At 39.2% G+C, this 25,409-nt stretch overlaps 2 protein-coding genes and 1 long non-coding RNA gene across 3 annotated transcripts in view; 1 reads left to right on the top strand and 2 right to left on the bottom strand.

The window, feature by feature from the left end:
- Positions 1–25,409, bottom strand: part of LOC307137213 — a 97,493-nt gene that overhangs the window by 54,654 nt on the left and 17,430 nt on the right. The window lies entirely within an intron of this gene.
- Positions 1–25,409, top strand: part of dock6 (dedicator of cytokinesis 6) — a gene marked incomplete at its 5' end in the record, with an annotated part of 89,440 nt that overhangs the window by 31,972 nt on the left and 32,059 nt on the right. The window contains 18 exon segments of the mRNA XM_079834567.1: positions 2,365–2,577; positions 2,920–3,005; positions 3,223–3,289; positions 3,412–3,561; positions 5,526–5,606; positions 5,916–6,072; positions 8,144–8,268; positions 8,377–8,470; positions 8,554–8,716; positions 16,524–16,641; positions 17,298–17,368; positions 18,490–18,628; positions 18,931–19,032; positions 21,346–21,432; positions 21,516–21,747; positions 21,828–21,992; positions 22,327–22,499; positions 23,210–23,311. Coding sequence (XP_079690693.1) covers positions 2,365–2,577; positions 2,920–3,005; positions 3,223–3,289; positions 3,412–3,561; positions 5,526–5,606; positions 5,916–6,072; positions 8,144–8,268; positions 8,377–8,470; positions 8,554–8,716; positions 16,524–16,641; positions 17,298–17,368; positions 18,490–18,628; positions 18,931–19,032; positions 21,346–21,432; positions 21,516–21,747; positions 21,828–21,992; positions 22,327–22,499; positions 23,210–23,311 — 2,325 coding nt within the window.
- Positions 10,696–14,448, bottom strand: angptl8 (angiopoietin like 8). The gene is made up of 4 exons (XM_079834653.1): positions 12,430–14,448; positions 11,374–11,514; positions 11,182–11,292; positions 10,696–11,098 (listed from the first exon to the last, which is right to left on the bottom strand). Exons 1-4 carry the CDS (start codon positions 12,730–12,732, stop codon positions 11,087–11,089), a joined length of 567 nt encoding a protein of 188 aa, XP_079690779.1. The 5' UTR covers positions 12,733–14,448; the 3' UTR covers positions 10,696–11,086.

The following is a 25,409-nucleotide window of genomic DNA, read 5'->3' on the forward strand; positions in this document are numbered from 1 at the left end:
AAGTCACGTCGACTCTGTCATTTCAGCGCATTTTCTCTCACAAGATGCTTTCACCACAACTAACAGCAAACACGACGTCGATATGAATACAGTAAGAGCCTCGCTGTGCTGCATAACAGCGTCATTCATTATAACGGCAGTTTGGGCAAGTGTGCAGATACACTCGCGATATGTGATTGACAGCTCCGAACATTATAAAGAGTGTTCTTTGATCGCTCTCTGTAGTTTAATCACTTAAAAAACGGATTTGTTTCATGCTACTAACAGAACCGATCGTTTTAGTCACTGGCTTGAATCACTGATGCATTACGCTTAGGGCATCAAGACGGCGATCATTAAACGATCTAGAAAGAAAGTCTGTGAACTTGAATGATTAGCTACACATCAGAAATCACTGATCACAGATCAGGCATTAATGAACACTGTTACTCACTGTTTGTCGCAGTGCTGTCGAATCCATATTGTAAAGTCTGTTTGTAAAGCCTGTGCTGACATAAACTGAATCCATTTTCTCCGAGTGCTCTGTGCGGGCAAAGCAGAGGAAGGGGAGTTAACCTTTCCTGGTATGACGTCATGACAGGAAAATTCCAGATCGGCTCGTCTGAGCTCATTTTCTCAAAGGCAGAGAAAGACAGCCAGAACTCAGTTTACACCCATCAAAAATTCTAGTCACTTGGGGACCATATACAGGCTAGGGGAGCTCATATTAATGTTAAAACCTCATAAAATGAAATTTTCATGCCATGGGACCTTTAAAATTAAATGAATACATTAAACTAAGAAATTGTCAGGATAAACTGTTGGGTTTTGCCTTTATTATGATTAGGGTTGGGCATCGTTTTGATTTGAACGATTCTGATTCCGATTCCGATTCTTAGTTTCGATTACGGTTCTTTTCGATTCTCGATTCCGATTCTTTGAGGGGTGGAGTCACAACATGTCACAGGCTCATTTCACAGAGGAAAATTGTATTTTGATTCAATAATGAGTTTTAGTTTTGGGACTTTCTCCGCTGGCATTTTCACTTGCTTTGCTGCAAAGGTGAATGGAGTTCCACACCGAGTCCCGGTTTAACAATAGCATTAACAGCAGTCATTAGGACTGCTACTAGCGTGGGCAATTTGCGTATAGCTACATTTATCTACGAGGGGGAAAAATAATTTCAGTAACGTTGTTGTTCACCACAATTCGCAATTTGGTCAAGGGGTTTACACTACAATCACTTACCTGATTATGATGAGGTGGGATAATGTTAGTTCACCCTGAAATGAAAATAAAGCCATCTTTTACTCACCCAGCTGTTGTTCAAATGCGCGTGTTCCAGTGTGTGCGCACTCCGCAGTAGCCTCGTGCAATATTGTCATGACAACCGGTACACAATATTCACTTAAGGAGGTTATATTATTAGTATTATTTCTTATCATATACGTTATAGAAAAGACGAGAATCGCGTTTTTTTCTATTGAGCTTGATTTCTCAAAATGGTGCGCGCGCGCGCGCGTGTGTGTGTGTGTGTGTGTGTGTGTGTGTGCTTATCGTGGGTGCAATGACAACAGTGCGAGTTATTATAGTAGGCATGAGCGCCGGCGGCTGCTGACAGCTCATAGTGTAACTTACACAGAGGAGCGCGCTCAGAATAACGGCCGAGCTCAGTGTTTTGACTGAATAATACGGTTTCTTTCTCGCAAAACCTATAGTGTGCCCACTGAACACTTTCCATATGGCGCGCGTCTCCCTGTATCGTTGCGTGATACATTTGTTTACTTTTTGTAATGTTTTAGCTGATCGCCATTCACTGCCATAATAGGAAGGAGCGCGTGCAGGAACAGTATTTTAAATGTCATAGGACATAGGGCACTGGGACAACATCAGGGTAAGTAAAAGAAGGCTTTATTTTCATTTCAGGGTGAACTATCCCGTTAATAACGTTGGTTAGCGCAGGGTTGCCCGAGGGACAGACCTGCGCAGCATTTCAAACACGCTACACTCGTTAATTTATAGCTACACCACATATTTGTAGTGCATCCTCCCGTGCAAGAAATAAGTTTGTCATGTGTTGCACTGTGCCGACCCAGGTTTTTTTTTTTTTAGTGAAATAAAGCCACACTTTTGAGCGCCACTTACCGTGCTCCATGGCTGCAACAGAACAAACGGGCGCGGCAAGCACTTCCGAAAACTTGCGCGTTTGGAACCGATGATCGGAATCGAAAACAAAATTTCTAAACGATTCCAATGGCATCGTTATTTTTTAAACGGTTCCAAGTTGGTGCTATATGTTGGCGTGCTGCCCACAAGGCTATCAGCGCCGAGCCGCCGACATGGTAATTATGTTTTTAACTTTAGATGGGTTTTTGTCTGTGGCAGGATGACTCCAAGAGGCACTCGGTGTCACTAGATGAGACGCCGCGGGGGAGCTGGGCCTCCAGTATATTTGACCTGAAAAACTCCACACCTGATGCGCTGCTGCCTTCTGTGCTGGAGCGCACGGCTGCGGAGGACATGGACCGCCGCAACGCTGAGAACCGCCAGCAGTGCCGCCACACTGATCTTCTGGGACTTTACCCTGCACCGGATGAGGTCTGAAATCATTAAAGTCAGTGTGGGACTATGTGTGAAAGAAAGTAGAAAAGGAAAGTAGAGTCTTCTGTGTAGGAGACGATGAGTAACACTTTTATGTAGGAGAGCTGTCAAACGCTGAAGTTCAAAAGCAGAGACGTCTCTCTAATGATCCATCTGTGATTTTTTTTGTTTTGATTTTGTCGAACATTTTCTTTGTCTTTCCTCCGTCTCTTGCTCCTCCGCATCGTCGCTGCTCATCCTCTCGCTTTATGTCTGGGCACACATTGTTTCTGATGACTGAGCAAACGTTGCCATGGTGCATGAGCTGTAGTCATGATGACGGTTCTTTGTTTTTGACAGGACGAGGCCGTCGAGAGGTGTGCCATCCCAGAGGTTCCCAAAGATCACACCGGCCAGAGGATCATGGTCAAGTGTTTGTCACTCAAGTAAGGCTCTCAACCAGTCATTTTATTGCGGAGGTCAACAAATGGCTGTATTGTTGGTTGTTTTACAATGACTAAAAATCAGTGTGAACGACCCAGTATTCTTCATTTGGTAACTGTATTCATTGATTGTGATTTAACACACCTTCTGATTACACATCCACCCTGAACAGTTAAGCCGTCTGCAGTGTGATCTGACTCACTGTGGTTGTTCTTCCAGATTTGAGATTGAAATCGAGCCAATATTTGGATCCCTGGCTCTGTATGATGTCAGAGAAAAGAAAAAGGTATGACCAAACATTCTTAACCTTTTAAATGTTTGTTACTTAAAATGTCGCGGGTTCAAATTCTGTGATGGATGACAGGTTCATGATCATTCATATGCTGTATCCCTTTCATCCATGCTCAGATTTCGGAGGATTTTCACTTTGACCTGAATTCGGATCAGATAAAGGGCTTGCTCCGACCCCACAACCCCCATGTAGCCATCTCCACCCTGGCCCGATCTGCTATCTTCTCCATCACATACCCGTCTCCTGACATCTTTCTAGTCATTAAGGTATGACCAGCAGGGGGCGCAGTGCCGCATGTCCTATAGAGGGCACAGTAGAAACTCTAGGACAGGGGACGGGAACCTATGGCACATGTAGCTAAAGAGGTGTATGTGTTTAATTTAAATAAAGTCCCTCAAACTTACACACGGACGTACATTGTGAGGTAAATGTTCCTCGTAGTCTCACAGCCTGTTTTAAGTTAGGAGTTACAAATGCTAAAACATTTCCACTAGTGCGACTGTAAATAAATATGCATTTTATTTATAATATTAGTTTCTATATATGTTTTATTATATTTCTATATACACTACCCTACTTTTCAGCAAGAATGCATTAAATTGATCAAAAGTAACATTTATGATGTTACAAAATATTTTTTATATCAAAAACGTTCTAATCATTGAAGTATTTTGAAAAAAACTGAATCCGTTTGCACTAAAATAAGCAGCACAACTGTTTTCAACAATGAATTCTATAAATCTAGATATATTTCATGAGAATGTCAGGACTTTAAGCTTTAGAGAGGTTGGATGAGGCAACAAGACAAGGAACTAAATCTCACAAGTTTAGGAAGAAAATGCTTGTTTTCCTGAGTCCTGACCTTTTAAGTCAGGTCAGATGGTGTGGCATAACTTAAAGAGGACTGTACCATCGAGACAATCCATAGAGGTTGATTAATATTGATAAATATGTGGGTAGGAAAGGAATGGTCCAAAACTGGTCAAAAGTATTGTGAGCAGCTAACAAAAAACGTTTGGTGGAGGATTTGCTGCTGAAGGATGATACTCAACTTACTAAATTCAAGGTTTCACTTACTTTCTCCACCCTGCATTTTCAATAATTACTGGGTTAATTCAATACAAATGTAAAAAATTTAAGTTGTTTGTGTCCTAGTAGTTTAGTCAGATGGTGTTTATAATTTTGAGGACCATATTATGTAGAAAGAGTGTTCATTTTGTTAACGAAAACTGACAAAATGTTTGTTGAAAACCTCTTTTCATGACTAAGATGAGATGGCGACGAGACAACACCAAGGTCATTAAATGATTACTGTAAATATAAAAAAAAATAAATAAAATATAATAAATAATAAAAAAAAAAGTTACTAAAATCGATTTTTGTTTTTGTCCAAAAAAAAAAGTAATACACTGATAAAGTAATTCCAAACATGGATCTTGACTATATTGTTTGCGATTGTGGTTTCTGAATAAATGCACTTATTGGGATGCACCTCTGTGTGACAAGCATTTTTGCTGTTGTTGTAATAGAAAAACATTAGTGTCATTTGGAATAATTGGAATTAATATTAGGAATTTCACCGTTTTAACTTTTGTGAGAAGTTTCTTGTTTCACCAGTTTTTATAATGTAGAGTGTGTTCATTTATATTATAAATGGCCTATAATAAATCAGTACACTAGGTGAGGTGAAATAAACCATTCTCTTGATTTCTGCTTATAGGTAATTCTGATGAATTGCCAAAATGCATTTCTCAAATGACAGCAATTATTGCGATTTGTAATTATGAAAATTATTGTCTAAAGTCTAGTCTAGAATTGCTCATACATTGTCAACTAAAACTTGACTAAGCAAAAACAGAAAAAGGCTGACTAAATATGATAAAAAGTACATCTGACACAGGACTAAGACTGAGTAAATAAAAAAATAGCTATGTAGAAATCAAGATATTTCTAATGGTTTCAAAAACTTGTCATCGTGTGTGTGTATATACAGCTCTGGAAAAAATGAAGAGACCACTTGACTTTGATTTCTGTATACAGCAATTTCCTTTGATTGCTGTATGTGTATATATATATATATATATATATATATATATATATATATATATATATATATATATATATATATATATATATATATATATGTGTGTGTGTGTGTGACGGTTCTGTCACCTGGCCTCAGGCCATTGGGATATCCTTATCGTTGAGCTCTGCTGTATTTGTGTTTCAGCTGGAGAAAGTCCTTCAACAGGGAGATATTGGCGAATGCTGTGAGCCGTACATGGTCATGAAGGAATCTGACTCCACTAAGGTACGATTTTACCATGGGTTTATGCATGAGTATTTCATCAGACACATCTGGCATGATTATGGTATCCTCTGAAAATTTCTCAACTTGATCTGGACTGCCGCAATATTTGTCATTCTTCTTCAATATGAGCAAGGTCCAGTAGATGCTGGAGCCTGTGACTGCCACTGTACAATTCTGCTGCCAAGTCGTTTTTTTTGGTTGTTTGAAATGGCATGATAAATTACCTTTACACGGGGAGTTGTGTAACCCAGATGGTTGTTCTGAATTGATTCACTGGTTTTCAATTTGTGTGTGTGTGTGTATAAGCAGCATAAGGAAAAGCTAGAGAAGTTGAAGACTCAGGCCGAGCAGATGTGCTCTAGGCTGGGCCGTTTCCGGATGCCCTTTGCCTGGACCGCAATTCACTTGCTGAACATCGTCAGCAGCGTTGGAGGGTTGGACCGCTCAGATTCAGACTCAGACACGGGTATAAACCACAGTCAACACTTTTTGTTTTGGAGTTCACTTTTTATTGATTTCTTATAAGCAGTCACCTTGAAAATGCCCATACCAGGAATTCCACCCATTTTGAAATCATACATGGCCATACTGGAAAAACACTTTCTGAAACTTTGAATCCCGAAGGAGTGTATTTAGTACAGAAATACGTCATACATCCAACTCATTTATACTGTTAACGATTTGGATTCTCATGCTAAACATGACCAAAATTTTAATAAATCAGTCAGAATGCATGACAAAGCATTAGACCCCCCCCTTTTTAGAAAACTTACCAGCCATAAATATTTTTCACCAGCCATGAAACCGATTAATTCTTATCAAAGTGATTGTTCTTTGTCTTTTGTTGTTGTTGATTAACAGTAAAAATATAGAGAGCAGCAGGATCATTGGGCTGATGCATGGATCCAAAATACTGTAACGCATGCATTTTGTCTCAACTCTTTGTTCTTTTAAAGGGTTAGTTCACCCAAAAATGAAAATTAGCCCATGATTTACTCACCCTCCTGTATATGATATTCTTCTTTCATATGAGCACAATCGGAGTTATATTAAAAAATATCCTGCCTATTCCAAGCTTTATAATGGCAGGAATGATCGTTTTTGAAGTCCGTAAAAGTCCATCTGTCCATCATAAAAGTAATCCACGCCACTCCAGGGGGTTAATAAAGGCCTTCTTGAATCATGTGAATCGACATGTTTATGTGAGGAAAATTATCCACATTTAACGAAAGCGAAAGAATAACAACTGAACAACGTATAACAATGGATTATTATGCAATAATTATCATTTATTCAGTTGTTCCAACTTAAACAGTCATAAATCTTGAATGTTTTAGAGCCTCTTTTTAAAGACGACACTTGACAGATTATTGCTGAAGTGAAAAAAAGTTTAAAAAAGTGAACTTGGGGAAAAAAGTTATACAATTTTACATTTATTGTTATTCACAAAAAATTTTTAATTTTTTTTTATATCAAATATATATTTTACAAAACACGTTTTACTCTAAAATGGTGCAAAAAAAAAAATCTAAACAAGTTGTGTTCCAAATTTGAGGTTGATATCTAAAAAAAATTAGCTTTCGGTGAGATTTTTTCCCCCGCAGTACCAAACACTTCCTCTAGATGAAATTCATCGCCCATTAATTTCCAATGGCTGCGAACAAGTGTGACTTTTTTTCAGGACCATTAAACCTTTTCAGATCATGTTCATGTTTTATTATATAACATATGTTAATGAAACTTATTATATAGTGTTAAGCCCGGGACACACCAAGCCGTCAATTGGCCATCTGGAAACGTCGGGCCATTTTGAGCGTCGGCCAACTTACTTTTTTCCGGTGTGTTCCACACAGTTGGCTCTAGTCGGACCGCTTAATTTTTTGGGGGGGCTGATTCAGCAATGAAGAATTGGCTTCAGGCCACCAGTGAGAGAGAGAACTCTGATTGGCTGTTCAGCTTAGTGGATTATTCAGTGCATGAGACTAATAGCAAAACAGCAGCAAAGCCGTCAAAACAGGCTGTTTTACCGGAGTCATCTTACCGGAGTAATCCTGGGCGCATATTTTAATATTAAGTGGAATAAAGAAAATTATGAGCAGGATTGATATTCAAAACGGTAAGCACATGCTGCTTTGTTTACGGTTTGTGTAACGTCATCTGCAGCCTGTAGTGTCGGTTTCCCTTTTTGATTGACGAATATAGACAAATATATCTGCAGAAATAGACAGTTGTCTCGTATACATGCAGGCCCAGAACATGCTTGCTAGTTGACAGTGGGCCGTAGTTCTCTCGGAGTGTTCAAGTGCAGATTTTTTTGCGCGAGGCAACAACCGTCGGATTTCATCAGCGCTAGTTCTTTGCCGTTGGTTTGGTGTCACCACCTTTACCGTACATAATTAAAGACTCCTAATATAAAATGTGACCATAATATTGAATTTCAATATTCTATATTAAATATTTAATACACTACAAATGTCGCCCAGCCCTAGTAGCCTGACTCAATTATATAGCAAATGGCATTTTGTCATTCCTTACAGAGCGCAAGGGGACGTGGAATGAGAGGAAGAAGAAAGGTTTTGAGAGGATGAGTGTAGGAGAGGACATGTGCAACTTCACAAACTTCCGGCCAGCCACTCTCACTGTCACCAATTTCTTCAAACAGGTCAGTTCTCGATTTTTGTGTCTGTGTTTTTCTGATGGTGGTAGTGTATTAGCATGGTATATTGTTTCCCTCACTAAATGAATGCTGGGTGTTTCTGTGGCACTACAGGAGGGGGACCGACTGAGTGACGAAGACTTATATAAGTTCTTGGCAGACATGAGGAGGCCGTCATCTGTCCTGCGTCGACTCAGACCTGTGACGGGTACCTGTCTGCACTTATTTTTTTACCTCAGTTCTATTATTTAAGCATTTTTTCACACCCCGTCGGTCTCTTTCTCCATCTAGCTCAGTTGAAGATCGACATCTCCCCGGCTCCAGAGGCCCCCCACTACTGTCTTTCTCCAGAGCTGCTTCATGTGAAGCCTTATCCTGACCCACGTGTGCGCCCCACCAAAGACGTGCTGGAGTTTCCTGCTCGCTACATCTACACCCCACACACTACCTACAGGTCAGTCCACACACATTCATGTCTAAGAGCAGATGTACAGGTGCTGGTCATATAATTAGAATATCATCAAAAAGTTTATTTATTTCATTAATTCCATTCAAAAAGTGAAACCTGTATATTATATTCATTCATTGCACACAGACTGATATATTTCAAATGTTTATTTCTTTTAATTTTGATGATTAGAACTGACAACTAAGGAAAATCCCAAATTCAGTATCTCAGAAAATTAGAATATTACTTAAGACCAATACAAAGAAAGGATTTTTAGAAATCTTGGCCAACTGAAAAGTATGAACATGAAAAGTATGAGCATGTACAGCACTCAATACTTAGATGGGGCTCCTTTTGCCTGAATTACTGCAGCAATGTGGCGTGGCATGGAGTCGATCAGTCTGTGGCACTGCTCAGGTGTTATGAGAGCCCAGGTTGCTCTGAAAGTGGCCTTCAGCTCTTCTGCATTGTTGGGTCTGGCATATCGCATCTTCCTCTTCACAATACCCCATAGATTTTCTATGGGGTTAAGGTCAGGCGAGTTTGCTGGCCAATTAAGAACAGGGATACCATGGTCCTTAAACCAGGTACTGGTTGCTTTGGCACTGTGTGCAGGTGCCAAGTCCTGTTGGAAAATGAAATCTGCATCTCCATAAAGTTGGTCAGCAACAGGAAGCATGAAGTGCTCTAAAACTTCCTGGTATACGGCTGCATTGACCTTGGACCTCAGAAAACACAGTGGACCAACACCAGCAGATGACATGGCACCCCAAACCATCTCTGACTGTGGAAACTTTACACTGGACCTCAAGCAACGTGGATTGTGTGCCTCTCCTCTCTTCCTCCAGACTCTGGGACCCTGATTTCCAAAGGAAATGCAAAATTTACCTTCATCAGAGAACATAACTTTGGACCACTCAGCAGCAGTCCAGTCCTTTTTGTCTTTAGCCCAGGCGAGACGCTTCTGACGCTGTCTGTTGTTCAAGAGTGGCTTGACAAAAGGAATGCGACAGCTGAAACCCATGTCTTTCATACGTCTGTACGTAATGGTTCGTGAAGCACTGACTCCAGCTGTATTTTTGAATGGGTTTTGTTTCACAATCCTCTCCAGGGTGCGGTTATCCCTATTGCTTGTACACTTTTTTCTACCACCTTTCCTTCCCCTCTCTATTAATGTGCTTGGACACAGAGCTCTGTGAACAGCCAGCCTCTTTTGCAATGACCTTTTGTGTCTTGCCCTCCTTGTGCAAGGTGTCAATGGTCGTCTTTTGGACAACTGTCAAGTCAGCAGTCTTCCCCATGATTGTGTAGCCTACAGAACTAGACTGAGAGACCATTTAAAGGCCTTTCCAGGTGTTTTGAGTTAATTAGCTGATTAGAGTGTGGCACCAGGTGTCTTCAATATTGAACCTCACAATATTCAAATTTTCTGAGATACTGAATTTGGGATTTTGCTTAGTTGTCAGTTATAATCATCAAAATTAAAAGAAATACACATTTGAAATATATCAGTCTGTGTGTAATGAATGAATATAATATTCCAGTTTCACTTTTGGAATAGAATTAGTGAAATAAATCAACTTTTTGATGATATTCTAATTATCACCAGCACCTGTATATCTTAAAAGTGCCATAAGTATCATAAACTATTATAAAACTACATTCTGAGTCTGAACTCAAATGAGAGGTGAGAACCAAAGTCCCTTTAAGGCAACCAGAGCTTCTAACGGCAGCTGCAGTGATGCAATGACTTTACAGATTGGCTCTTTTATTTAGAAGGCGGGACTTATTCCGCCATATTGCACGTTGCGCTTTCTTCTTTTCATAGAAATATGAGTGCACCGTCTTTGTATATCTAAAGTCTTTGGTGAAAATCCTTTGTGTAAGGAACAGACAAAAATGTAGGCTATTATCCATCGATCATCCTCCCTCTGCCACAGTTCACAAATCTCATTCATGTTTGTTACATTTTTATATTTTTATTTGACAGCAAATATCACTCATCATACTTTTATTTTTTATTTAAAAATATACTTTTGAAAGAAATTGTATAAGTTACAAACCACAAATACATATACATATTTATATATTATGATAATTATGTTTTGTGCTAATATAAACATATTATCCTCTCCAGAAAAAAATAGAAAGTAGCTAAATATTTGTGCCTGTGGTTAGGAAATGCATTCACACAGTTTTTACAAATATTTTACACACAAATGTGTGTTTCATGAGGCCCAAAGTGTACATAAAGTGATTGGCAAAGTGGACATCTGTGTCATATTAATGAACATGTAATAGGTGAGATCCGTTTGCCGTGCCATGAATGGAGTGTTGATGAGGATTGTAGTTCCTCCTCGTAGGTGATATTAGTGGTTACACCATATTCTGAAATGAGAAGCAAGCACTGACATGAGCCGATGATCTACTGGTAATCACATGTTTACTAGTAAGTCTGATCTCAGGCTTACCTGTTTCTGTAAATCAGCCAGTTGCTGGTTTTGATTCTCCAATTTCAGTTTCTGTTCTTGGGTCCACTTCATCAGATCCTTCAGGATAGAGATGTTTTTAAGTGCTGGGCCCTGTGAGAAGAAGATAATAATGAGTTATTTACAGATAAAACTGTGAGTGTTAATTGAAAGGCAGTTCTTCATCTTATCTACCTTGATCATGTCTGGGATGGAGTTGTTTAGGTTTTCCTCCAGGCTGGTTAGTTTTTTCTTAAGCTCGGCCTCCTCCAGCTCCACCTTGGTGACTGTTCCTCTGTTCTCTTGGACCTGATTTTTCAGCGCTTTCATCTGAGCCTGCAAACAGACCAGCTGTTGAGCACACTGATCCAACTCCACTTGAACCAAGTTGAATGTCATTGTTCGTTGTCACTGGCTGATATCTACAGCATTGTAACTCCAATATATGGGTTATAGAATGTAATATAGTGTACGACCCAGTTCCCCTCATTTAATGTTAAAAGTTAATTTACACAATATTTATTTATTATTTATCTCTCTCTCTCTTCCTGTGTGTGTGTGTGTGTGTGTGTGTGTTAGTTTAATTGATTGAAAGCCAGGTTTAAACTGCAAATTATAATTTTTATAATATTTTATTACAGTTTATTTTAATTAATATTAAGAAATATTAGCCAAAACTTATGAAATGAAACTTATTGCCAGAATGTGAGCTGTGGGGTAAAGTGTGTCAGATAATATGGGATAAACTATGACAGTGGCGCAACTAAAAATTATATGTGTATCATTACATATCAATGACAGCATTCAAATGTTCTTTAATCAAATTAAATATGAAATTCATTTACTGCAAAATAAGATGCATTAAGTAGTTTTTCCACCCTCATTTATGTTCTTTTGTTTATTTTAAAGGTAAACTGTTCTTGGAGTTTCGGATTCATCTTCTCAAGACTTGACTTGACGTTTATCCCTAATTTTGGGATATATTGTATTCCCTTTAGAGATACTATCAAGTGTATATAATTGGGCAAATTAGTTGTACCCCTTCTCCTTGCCTAGAGGATAAAAGTGGCACAGCTTACCCCACTCCTTTTCAGCTTATTATTCATAGACAAGGCTGTTGGTACATTTTTAAACTGACCCTAATGGGAACTAGCACGTCTGTTAAATTTCAATTGCCCGATTGACCACCCCGGCTAGTATTTCAGTCTGTCATGAATGTATGTCTTTTGATCAAGTGACTCGTAGGCTTACTTGAATGAGCTGAAGTTTCTCTTTGATCTGTCGCTCGGTTTGTGCAGCCTCTTCTGTGTCGTGCCCCAGTCTCTTCACCTCGCTCTCGGTTCGGCTGATGGCTTTCATGACGCGGGCCAACTTGGCCTCTGTGCTCTGGTAAATATGGTGCAGGGACTCGCTGAACTGCACCACGCCATACATAAGGATGTTCACGTCATCCGGGGAGGCCAGGTTTCCCCCTGCTTGGAAAGACTTCAGTGGAGATGTGGAGACCCCGTTCACACACAGGGTCGCAAACAGCATGCATAAAGCTGCCTGCATCCTGTTCTCTCCTCAAAAAACGAACTGTGACGGCCACAGGTGCAAGGAAACGGGCTGTTTTAATGTGCACGCTTTTCGAAATGGTGCTGCTTTTATAAGCTGGGACTGTATGTTGGACATTGGGAAATCAGCTGAGACACGGGCCTATCAGAGCTGCGCTTACTTCAGTGTGTGTGTGAGAGAGAGAGACCTTGACTTATGTTGGCCAGAGAGATGTTTAGTGGTATTGAACCAGAGACGTGTTAAGCAGCGTGTATGCCAATGGACTCTTCCCCTTTAACCTCAGGGGTGCTCAGAGCATCCAGTGAACCCTGTCACACACTATAAAATGGACACTGTGCCTCTTTAGAACTATATAATGAGAGATTTTAAACTATTGCTGCATTATTTATGTAAAGATCATATTTAGTGTGTCAGGAGGTCTGAGTGATAGGCGCCTATATGTTCATGCTGCTGCCACCTGATCAGTGTTTGATTTGGGGTAAAGTCAAGTGCCTTTCATGTCTATTTCTGTCCCTGTTCCTCAAACATGCAGATGAAAGCGTAGATGTGTGTCACGGTGCTCCTCTTGTTAAGAATAGTCTGGCGAGGACATGTGAATGTTACAAAAATGTTTTAATAGATTGAATTGCATGATATGCTGATTCATTAATAGAACATATATAAATATTTGCTAAGAAAAGCCTCAAAATGAAGATTATTCAAAGATATGATTGTGACAAATGGAAGCATTGATCTTTCTCTCTATATTTTTCTCTAGACTTTACTAAGCTTACATAGTTGTATACTTAACCATTTACAATACGAATTGAAGCTTAACCATTTATTTTAGTAGTTATAAAACGTGACCATTTACATTAGGAGTTGAAACATAACCATTTATGTTTGTACCGTTTACATTGGGAATTGAAAACACAACTGTTTATAATAGTAGTTGACTTGACCATTAACATTAGGAGTTGAAATGTAACTGCTTACATTAGTAATTAACCTTTTATATAATCAGTTTTAAACTTGACCGTTTACTTTAGGAATTGAAATTTGACCGGTAGTAGTTGTAAACTTGACCATTTACACTAGGAATTGAAGTTTGACCGTTAGTAGTTGTAAACTTGACCATTTACATTATGTGCTGAAACTTAACCGTTTAAAATAGTAGCTGTAAACTTGACTTTTACATTAGTATTTGAAACGTAACCTTTTATATTAGCAGTTTTAAACTTGACTATTTACAGTGGGGCAAAAAAGTATTTAGTCAGCCACCAATTGTGCAAGTTCTCCCATTTAAAAAGATGAGAGAGGCCTGTCATTTTCATCATAGGTACACTTCAACTATGAGAGACAGCATGAGAAAAAAAATCCAGAAAGTCACATTGTCTGATTTTTAAAGAATTTATTTGCAAATTATGGTGGAAAATAAGTATTTGGTCACCTACAAAAAAGCAAGATTTCTGGCTCTTCTTCTTTAAGAGGCTCCTCTGTCCTCCACTCGTTACTTGTATTAATGGCACCTGTTTGAACTCGTTATCAGTATAAAAGGCACCTGTCACAACCTCAAACAGTCAGACTCCAAACTCCACTATGGCCAAGACCAAAGAGCTGCCAAAGGACACCAGAAACAAAATTGTAGACCTGCACCAGGCTGGGAAGACTGAATCAGCAATGGATAAGCAGCTTGATGTGAAGAAATCAACTGTGGGAGCAATTATTAGAATATGGAAGACATACAAGACCACTGATAATCTCCCTTGATCTGGGGCTCCACGCAAGATCTCACCCCGTGGGGTCAAAATGATCACAAGAACGGTGAGCAAAAATCCCAGAACCACACGGGGGGACCTAGTGAATGACCTGCAGAGAGCTGGGACCAAAGTAACAAAGGCTACCATCAGTAACACACTACGCCGCCAGGGACTCAAATCCTGCAGTGCCAGACGTGTCCCCCTGCTTAAGCCAGTACATGTCCGGGCCCATCTGAAGTTTGCTAGAGAGCATTTGGATGATCCAGAAGAGGATTGGGAGAATGTCACATGGTCAGATGAAACCAAAATAGAACTTTTTGGTAAAAACGCAACTTGTCGTGTTTGGAGGAGAAAGAATGCTGAGTTGCATCCAAAGAACACCATACCTACTGTGAAGCATGGGGGTGGAAACATCATGCTTTGGGGCTGTTTTTCTGCAAAGGGACCAGGACGACTGATCCGTGTAAAGGAAAGAAGGAATGGGGCCATATATCGTGAGATTTTGAGTAAAAACCTCCTTCCACCTGCAAGGGCATTGAAGATGAAACGTGGCTGGGTCTTTCAGCATGACAATGATCCCAAACACACCGCCCGGGCAACGAAGGAGTGGCTTCGTAAGAAGCATTTCAAGGTGCTGGAGTGGCCTAGCCAGTCTCCAGATCTCAACCCCATAGAAAATCTTTGGAGGGAGTTGAAAATCCGTGTTGCCCAGCGACAGCCCCAAAGCATCACTGCTCCAGAGGAGATCTGCATGGAGGAATGGGCCAAACTACCATCAACAGTGTGTAAAAGCCTTGTGGAGACTTAAAGAAAACGTTTGACCTCTGTCATTGCCAACAAAGGGTATATAACAAAGTATTGAGATTAGTTTTTGTTATTGACCAAATACTTATTTTCCACCATAATTTGCAAATAAATTCTTTAAAAATCAGACAATGTGATTTTCTGGATTCTGTCTCTCATAGTTGAAATGTACCTATGATGAAAATTACAGGCCTCTCTCATCTTTTAAAGTGGGAGAACTTGCACAATTGGTGGCTGACTAAATACTTTTTTGCCCCACTGTACATGTAGGAATTGGAAGTTTAACCATTTACATTATGTACTGAAACTTAACCGTTTAAAACAGTAGCTGCAAACTTGACCTTTTACATTATGAGCTGAAACGTAACCATTTATATTAGTTGTAAACTGGACAGTTTACATTAGTAATTGAAGTTTAACCATTTACATTAAAAGTTGACAAATAACCGTTTATACTAGTAGTTGTAAACTAGACTTTTTACATTATGAGCTGAAACTTAACTGTTTATATTAGCAAGTAACGTTTATATTTTGAAGTTGATGGTTTAAATTAGGAATTGATGCCTAGCGTTTAAATCAGTAGTTGACATGAAGATTTGAGGTGTAACCATCTTGTAGCTGTAAACTTGGCAATTTATACTGCCGTTCAAACATTTGAAATCACTAAGACATGGTAATTATTTTGAAAGAAATGTATGAATCTCTTAGAATTAAATTGATCAAAAATCCTCACAAACATTATTAATGTTGCTTATAATCGTTGCTGTTTGAATGACTGTTTAATAAATAAGTTTTGCAGTGATTTTAAAGCTTCCTTTTGAGTCCCCAAATCAATCTAATGTTCTTATTTAGTACTCAACCTTTCTCATTATCTCAGTATAGTTGAAAATGGTTTTGCTGCTCAAGGAAGTGTCACAATCGCAAAGCAGTTGCCAAGTTGAGGACTTGGTTTCAGAAATGGCCACACGGAAGCACCTTTCTCGAGAAACTCATTTTAATGACTCAATCTATTGGTCTTGAGTGTGCACCACTGTGTTGAAAGAAGGAAGCAAACTGTCTAACCAGTAAAGTGAGAAAAGTGGACTAAAAATAAAAGTTTCATAATCTTTAAAACTTTCAATGGGAGTGTACATGATAGTTCTGATCTTCGAAGTTTACCTCATCTATCGCCTCTCATAAACCATTGCTGGTTTGATTGAAAAGGGTTCATTATTTAATCTATTTCCATCTCTCTCTCCCCCTCAGGAGCCTGTTGTACATTTACCCTCAGACTGTTAACTTCAGTAGCCGGCAGGGTTCGGTGAGGAACATTGCAGTGAAGGTGCAGTTCATGGCAGGAGAGGATCCCAGCCAGGCCATGCCTGTGAGTCACCGATCACACCCGCACCCTGTACTCGCTCACGGCTCTAGTCACGCTGTCAAAGCATATTCTCACGAAAAGACAAACAAAAAAACACTTGGATTTATGGAAGTACATCTGATACGATGATCTCATGGCTTGGATAAACCTAATTGTGCACAATAAAGCTCTCCAGATCCGTGCCAAGAATATGACCGCGCCTCCCTAAAACACATCGATCCACATCACACACCACATTGTTTTAGCTCCAACTAAATACACAGGTTACATTAGTCACTCAAACCAAACTCAGTCTCTAGATGTATTAAGAAGCGCTCTGGGAAATTTAGGAGATTTTAGTGAACTCACAGACACTGAACCTTTTACATTTTGTTAATCTAATCAAGGATTTTAGAAACTCCCTAATAGTATTAGTGCTGCATTCGCACACCAGTTGCTGACTCTAAAACATCAGTAATTTATTTAAGGCTCGTGTGAGGCCATATGCAGTTGCAGGTACATTAGACGATAAATTCATTTTGTGATAATTAGAAAATCCATCCACGGCTTTATGATTAGCGAGGGCAACATCATGGCTGAAATGTAACTCCCCAGTGACATCTAGTGGAGCCGTTGAGCTGTTATTCACCAATGTAATGTGATTTCCACCCTCTGAACAGGTCATCTTTGGAAAGTCAAGCTGTGCAGAGTTTTACAAGGAGGCGTACACCCCAGTGATCTACCATAACAAGTACGAACCCTTGTCTCATTCACTATTCATTACAGAAAAAAACATTTGTATTAATTTTATTCATGTTCAGAATTGCATTACATTTACTTTTTTTTTTTACATACAACAGTGGTTCATTTAGACTCAAAGGCCAAATTTCTTTTTACACTCACTTGAGGTGGTTTTTGAGAAAAAGAGTTGATGCTAATAATGAGAGATGAAAGCGCATTTGCCAAATAAATTCTGATGTTGCAAACATTAAACCCACGTGACTGATCGGCTGTTGCCGCTGATGGTGTTTTATTTACTCTTGGTTACTAGGTTACCAATACAACCATCATCCGCTCGAACAACTTGATGGAAACGCACCTAATTAATTAAAAAAAAAAATTGTTTGTGTACTTTGAAAATATTCTATTCACATTTGGATTGAAACCCAGTTAGTGTCACATGATCCTTCAGAAATCATTTTAATATGATGATTTGTTGAAAACAGTTGTGCTGCTAAATATTTTTGGAAATATACATTTTTGTAACATCATTTTTTTTTTTATTGTCCCTTTTGATCATTTTAATGTGTTCATTTTGTGATTCTAGAAGTTTAAAAAACTGTACTTTCTATACTTTGATGGTATGTTTTTTTTAGCATTTAAAGTTATTTATATTTATTTTAATACATTAATTATATGGTTACACTTTACAATAAGGTTGTATTAGTTAACATGAACTAACCATGAACAACACCTCTGTTCAGCATTAGTTTGTTAATCTTTGTTAACTTTAGTTAATAAAAATACAGCTGTTCATGGTTTGTTCATGTTAGTTCACGGTGCATTAACTAATGTTAGCAAGATTTTAATAATGCATTAGTAAATGTTGAAATTAACATTAACAAAGTTAAATAAATGCTTTATAATTGCAGTTCATCATTAGTTCATGTTAACTAATGAACCTTATTGTAAAGTGTTTCCAATAATATTAACATAGATTATATTAAATACATGAATATTAATTATATTACTAATATATTGATTTAAATAATTTACCCAGTTGCCCTCTTAGAAGTTTGTTGAGGCCCCCTAGTTGGTCCCAGTTCCTTGGTTGAGAACCACAACTTTAGTCTCCTCTCTCCATCTCTGCAGGTCCCCCGAGTTCTACGAGGAGGTAAAGATGAAGATTCCCGCCAACCTCACCGACAACCACCACCTGCTCTTCACCTTCTATCACATCAGCTGCCAGCCCAAGCAGAATACCCCCTTGGAGACGCCCGTGGGCTACACGGTGAGAGAAGGACCCCCCTCTCTTCTCCTCTTCCTCTCTTCCCTCTCCTGACAGTCACGCTCCCGCAGCGCTGGAGAAGCACTCCAGGCTACCTGTTGAACCGCTCACCTCTTTGTGACCCTGTCCCTCCTCAGAGACACCTGAAGCGTCCTTATACATCACAGTAGCACCCTCCCCTGATTCTCCTTATGACACTTGAAGTTGTAGCGTCATGTGATTGCAGGCCAGTTTAATGCTTTTAAAATGCACATAGGCTGTGTATATAATTTGCGGTTAATCAGAGTTCATGTTGCTCCCCACAGTGGATCCCCCTCATGCAGCATGGCCGCCTGCGCACCGGCTCCTTCAGTCTGCCCGTCTCTGTGGAGAAACCTCCACCCAGCTACTCAGTCCTCACTCCTGATGTAAGACATTTATCCTGCATTGGATGTTTGTGTACCCTGGTGGTTGTGTGTTTGTGCATGCGAGAATTAATGTAGAAGTGTAGTATGGCGGGCCAGGGGTAACTTTTTAATGTATTATTTTAAAGCATACTTTTTTTTTTTTTTTTATTTAGTATTATTAATTTTTTTTTTTTACTATTATTTTTATATATATTTTTAGAAATTACAAAATCTCACACATCTAGTTTTTTCATCTGTATTTAGATATATTCCAAATTATGCTATTATAAATATTGAATTAACTATCACTTAAAATAATAATGGTGATTTATTGGACTAATATTTTACATAATATCAAATTTAATACAAGAAGTCATTGTAACAATCCCCCCTGTAATCACCTTTTCAACAACCAAGGCAAACATATGTATTCATTTTATTCAAAGGCATCATTACTTAAGACAGCTAAGTAAAAATATGGTACGTAAAAACAATATTTTTTTTCTCAAAATCATGTTTTCTCAGAGTAAAATCACTCTAGCTTATTTGTGACTGAAGAAATTCAGCCCTTGGTCTCCCCTACACCAAGTCCATCTAATAATTACAATAAGGTGCCCACACAACTTCGTTGCTTGGCCCCTAATAATGCCTTCCTTTTTTTGCAAATATTGCAAGTAATAACTCTTCATAACATTCCTAGTGCCTCCAGTCGCAAGTCCTAATTAATATTCATGAGTCACATGAGCTTCACATTATGTAATTAATAATATTCATGAGCCAAGTATAAGCCATGGTAGGATTTGTGGATTCATGCTGTGGCACAATCTGACTGAGCTTGGGAATGCCCATGGGCACAACAGAAAAGTGCTGAGAAGTAGATCTGCTTCTAGCTAGTTTTAAGATATTGTTTTGTTTTCGGCATGAAAGGAAACTCCGGTTTAAATCCCAACCTAATATATATTTTTTATAAACCAAGCTTACTTAACCTGACAGCAACTTAACTAGACAGTCAGCAGCTACGTTTACAGGGACACCTTTTGTGTCAATCGGAATGCAGTCATTCTGATTGATGAATCCGAACGTACTGTGTACATGAGCGCTAAATAAACTGATCGGGTTGATGTGAGCATTTATATGCCACAAACTTCAAATTGGAATTGATTTTTTTTACATGCGCACACTGCACGAATATATAGTTTCACGCTTTTTGCGCATACTATTATCCTAAATTGCTTCGTTCAGAGCAGACTTGATATTTATCTATTTCGGGGCCTATTTAGGAGACGACGAGCACGTGAAGCTTTTGTGCCGTGCTGCTTATATTAATCAAGCAGTAAAAACACCCATTCCTCTGCCTAAAACAAGGCAGTGTGGATGAAAATCCGAAACAAGGATTGGTGGGACGTTGTCCTGGTCCACTTCACAGATGATGAGTGGACTCAACCAGTCATTTATGACACTTCATTCAACAATGACCACAGCAACAGCTCCTTCCTCGCGTCATATGCCATTATGGCATTTCTACGTCATGGCACTTGCAAAGTACTTTCCAGTTTCGCTTTTCAAGCCGAGTGTTTACATGTGCTCTCGATTGGATCAGGTTTAAACCACCCCTTATATTCTGAATAAAATTTTAATCGGATTTGACCAATTCATTCCAATTGACGTGGTTACATGTGACTTTTTTTATTCCGACTGTGCTAGTAGTTCAATTACAATCGGATTATTAGGGTGCATGTAAACGCAGCTAGTCTTGATGAGACTGTATGGAAAAGAGCAGCTCTGACATTTTTAATAATCACTCCTTTAGTGTTCCACGTGACAAAAGTCATACAAGTTTGGAGCCACATAAAAAGTGACCGATAAGAACATACTTTTTTGGTTTAAAGCAAATTATCTGCAAACGGTGTGACCAAATTCATGCAACACCTTAAATGTGAGGGAATTTTAAAATTGTGATTTTCAGGCCTGGAAAAGTTGTGAAAAGAAATTAAATGTTAAAGTCATGGACATTTTTATTGTGAAATATACTTTATATTTATGGTCTAAATTCTAAAAAAAAATGTGTTCAAAAAAATTATGAACGACTGGATAAGTCATTTCTTGGGCAAAAGGTGTAGGAACTCTATGGATTGAGCAAATGTAATTGTGAAAGTATAATTTATAGAATAGCATTTTATGCAAACAAACTTGCCAGCAATAATAATCATGCAACATAGTTATCCAAGTTACAGATAATTATTTAGAGCAAGCTGCAACATCTGCTTGGCTGTGAAATCTGAAGAGGAATGTGAATGTGTGGTGAGGATATGTTGTGGCCTGTGTGTATTTCAGGTACAGCTACCAGGAATGAAATGGGTGGACAACCACAAAGGAGTCTTTAATGTGGAGGTGACGGCAGCCTCCTCAGTGCACACACAGGTAATGAAATAACAGGAAAAAAAACATAGCACCCATATAAATGTAATTGCAATTATACGTTTTTTTCCTCCTGCTGTATGTAGGATCCACACCTGGATAAGTTCTTCACACTTGTGTATGTTCTGGAGGAATATTCATTTCCTTTTCGGCTGAAGGATGTTATAATCACAGAGGGGAATATAGAGGCGGAGCTGAAGGCCAGCATGGCCGCTCTTAAGGGGGCGCTGCTGGACACTTGTGTGCGCTTTCTGCACCAACTGATGAGCAAGCTCATACTGCTAATTGTACACCCTCCTGTTATAGCAGGACAGATCGGTTAGTAACACTAATATTACGTTTTTTTTATACACAAATATTTTGGTGTTATCCATTTCCTCTCCTTCCTCCAAATGTAGTAAATCTTGGCCGAGCTGCCTTTGAAGCCATGGCCCTGCTGGTAAACCAGATCCATAAGAATTTGGACGGAAACCAGGACCATCATGGTCGTAACAATCTGCTTTCCTCCTACATCCACTACTGCTTCCACCTGCCCACAACAGAGCCTGTATCTCCCCCTGCTGGTGAGTGAGAACTACAGCTCACAAACCCATAAAATTGTGTCACATCATATTTACAAAACTTCTTTCATGGAAGAAATAAAATGGTCGTCAAAACTGTTCATTTTGGGTGAACTTTTAAAATGAGGGTATTGAAAATGCCCTAAGTTATTGAACCGTTGCTAAAACTGTCACCAATTTTTAACCTTTAAGTCATGCTGATTCATTTCTCTAGGGCTCAGTGTTTATGTATTGTGAGTTACCAATCCGCTAGCATTTATACTTGCTCTCATTTGACCTCAAGATCAGGATGCTTATTTAAGTTAAACCATTGAGAGTGTTCCTTTTCCTCTTTCAGTGGGAGGCGCATCATATGAGCTCCCCATCCAGTATGCCACGCTCTCTAGAGCTACGGCAAGACCCAGCAGCCTGCTCCTGTCCCGCTCCAAGAGCATTAGTAACTCGAACCCTGACCTGGCCTCCACACCAGCCACCCCTGATGAGGAGGTGCAGAGAATCATCGGCAACAAGGTAGGTGGCTCTTCCTCTGGCTTCTGATTGATTGTTAGTTACTGCATTTTGCCCTGCTCTGTCCTGTGTTTTTTCTACCTTGACATGGCAGCTACAAAGAACTGAGTGTTTAAAAAAAGCACTATTAGTGATTTTTTGTTTGTTTATCGTTTTTTCTCTTTTCTTTATTACAATATTTGGGAAAATTCAAGGCTCTGAATTAGGGCTACACTAACTAATCGATAAAAAAGATATTTAACAACAAATTTGATTGATTAATCAGTGACGTCACTTTGCAAAACAAAGCTATTTCTGTGAAAGGAAAAAGTTCATAAGCATATAGTTATTTAAAATGTTTCAAATAAAATGCTGAAAAAATGTGCCTCTTTTTATTTGTATTATTGAGAAAATAACTGATTGATTAATTGATTCATTAAAATAATTTGTCTTTAAATATTTGCAGCCCCTACTCTGATTGTCACGTGCTGGAGCTAGATGCTTAGAGATTGACTGAGATGTTTACTGTGGCTTCTGTTGATCGCTGTGCTAATAATTGTGCTATGTTTTTTGCTGTGGTACCCTCCTTCACTGTGCCCCTGACTTTTTCCCACCCTCCTCTAAATTAATTCTGGTCCTGCACTTCGTCCCCTCCCTGTGACGCCTGTATGTGGCTCTTCTGCCTCCCCTGTGTGGCACTGTGGTTTGTGTTTGTGTCGTCGGTGGATAAGCAGGGAATAGACCGCTCACATTCCTGGGTAAACTCTGCTTACGCTCCAGGGGGCTCGAGGGCTGTGCTCCGCCGGAACCCAAACTCCAGCTGTGAGCTCAAGCAGGTGCCAATCAAACCCTATACCCTAATGTCCTTCCCTACTGCCTCTAACCATACACCCAAATATAACCTGTAACCGCCTCAAATCCTTTGACCCCACATAAAACCATAACATTATTCGTTACCATCTCCAACTCTACAACCTAATATGACCTCTGAAAACATACAACCTAACTGCACCTGTTGCTGTTCCAGTCTCAGTTTTTAGTTTTAAACTGTTTTTAACTGTCTCAAACCCTTAACCCTATAGTTACTTGTTACTGTCTCAAACCCTTAACCCTATCGTTACTTGTTACTGTCTCAAACCCCTAACCTTTCGTTACTGTCTCAAACCCTAAACCATATCGGTTCTTGTTACTGTCTCAAACCCTTAACCCTATTGTTAATTGTTACTGTCTCAAACCCTAAACCATATCGGTTCTTGTTACTGTCTCAAACCCTTAACCCTATTGTTAATTGTTACTGTCTCAAACCCTAAACCATATCGGTTCTTGTTACTGTCTCAAACCCTTAACCCTATTGTTACTTGTTACTGTCTCAAACCCTTAACCCTATTGTTACTTTTTACTGTCTCAAACCCTTAACCCTATTGTTACTTGTTACTGTCTCAAACCCTTAACCCTATTGTTACTTGTTACTGTCTCAAACCCTTGACCATATCGTCACTTGTTACTGTCTCAAACCCTTGACCATATCGTCACTTGTTACTGTCTCAAACCCTTAACCCTATTGTTACTTGTTACTGTCTCAAACCCTTAACCCTATTGTTACTTGTTACTGTCTCAAACCCTTAACCCTGTCGTTACTTGTTACGGTCTCAAACCCTTAACCCTATTGTTACTTGTTACTGTCTCAAACCCTTAAACCTGTCGTCACTTGTTACTGTCTCAAACCCTTAACCCTATCGTTACTTGTTACTGTCTCAAACCCTTAACCCTATTGTTACTTTTTACTGTCTCAAACCCTTAACCCTATTGTTACTTGTTACTGTCTCAAACCCTTAACCCTATTGTTACTTGTTACTGTCTCAAACCCTTGACCATATCGTCACTTGTTACTGTCTCAAACCCTTGACCATATCGTCACTTGTTACTGTCTCAAACCCTTAACCCTATTGTTACTTGTTACTGTCTCAAACCCTTAACCCTATTGTTACTTGTTACTGTCTCAAACCCTTAACCCTGTCGTTACTTGTTACGGTCTCAAACCCTTAACCCTATTGTTAATTGTTACTGTCTCAAACCCTTAACCCTATTGTTACTTGTTACTGTCTCAAACCCTTAACCCTATTGTTACTTGTTACTGTCTCAAACCCTTGACCCTATCGTCACTTGTTACTGTCTCAAACCCTTAACCCTATTGTTAATTGTTACTGTCTCAAACCCTTAACCCTATTGTTACTTGTAACTGTCTCAAACCCTTAAACCTGTCGTCACTTGTTACTGTCTCAAACCCTTAACCCTATCGTTACTTGTTACTGTCTCAAACCCTTAAACCTGTCGTCACTTGTTACTGTCTCAAACCCTTAACCCTATCGTTACTGTCTCAAACCCTTAACCCTATCGTTACTTGTAACTGTCTCAAACCCTAAACCCTATCGTTACTTGTAGCTGTCTCAAACCCTAAACCCTGTCGTTACTTGTTACTGTCTCAAACCCTAAACCCTGTCGTTACTTGTTACTGTCTCAAACCCTAAACCCTGTCGTTACTTGTAACTGTCTCAAACCCTAAACCCTATCGTTACTTGTAACTGTCTCAAACCCTAAACCCTGTCGTTACTTGTTACTGTCTCAAACCCTAAACCCTATCGTTACTTGTTACTGTCTCAAACCCTTAACCCTATCGTTACTTGTTACTGTCTCAAACCCTAAACCCTATCGTTACTTGTTACTGTCTCAAACCCTTTATGGGATACTTTACCCCAAAATTTTAAATAAATTTTTTTAGCATGACCCAAATGTATTTTTGGGTCTCAATTCCTACACCCTAATGGCCGTCATTCCCAACTTTTACATGTTAATAAGCCCCAGTCTTCCAGACCTACACCATATCATCCTGTACCCTCTCATTGCCTTCACTCTGGTATTACTTCTCTAATTGTG

This window comes from Gobio gobio (genome assembly GCF_949357685.1).
Source record: "Gobio gobio genome assembly, chromosome: 1".
NCBI lineage: Eukaryota > Metazoa > Chordata > Actinopteri > Cypriniformes > Gobionidae > Gobio > Gobio gobio.

Excerpts from the sequence above, each read along its gene's own strand:
- angptl8 (XM_079834653.1), bottom strand. The coding sequence starts at position 12,732 with ATGCAGGCAGCTTTATGCATGCTGTTTGCGACCCTGTGTGTGAACGGG. Across the intron at positions 11,515-12,429 it reads AGAAACTTCAGCTCATTCAA|GCTCAGATGAAAGCGCTGAA; the intron begins GTAAGCCTACGA and ends GTCTGTTTGCAG. Across the intron at positions 11,293-11,373 it reads CCATCCCAGACATGATCAAG|GGCCCAGCACTTAAAAACAT; the intron begins GTAGATAAGATG and ends TTCTTCTCACAG.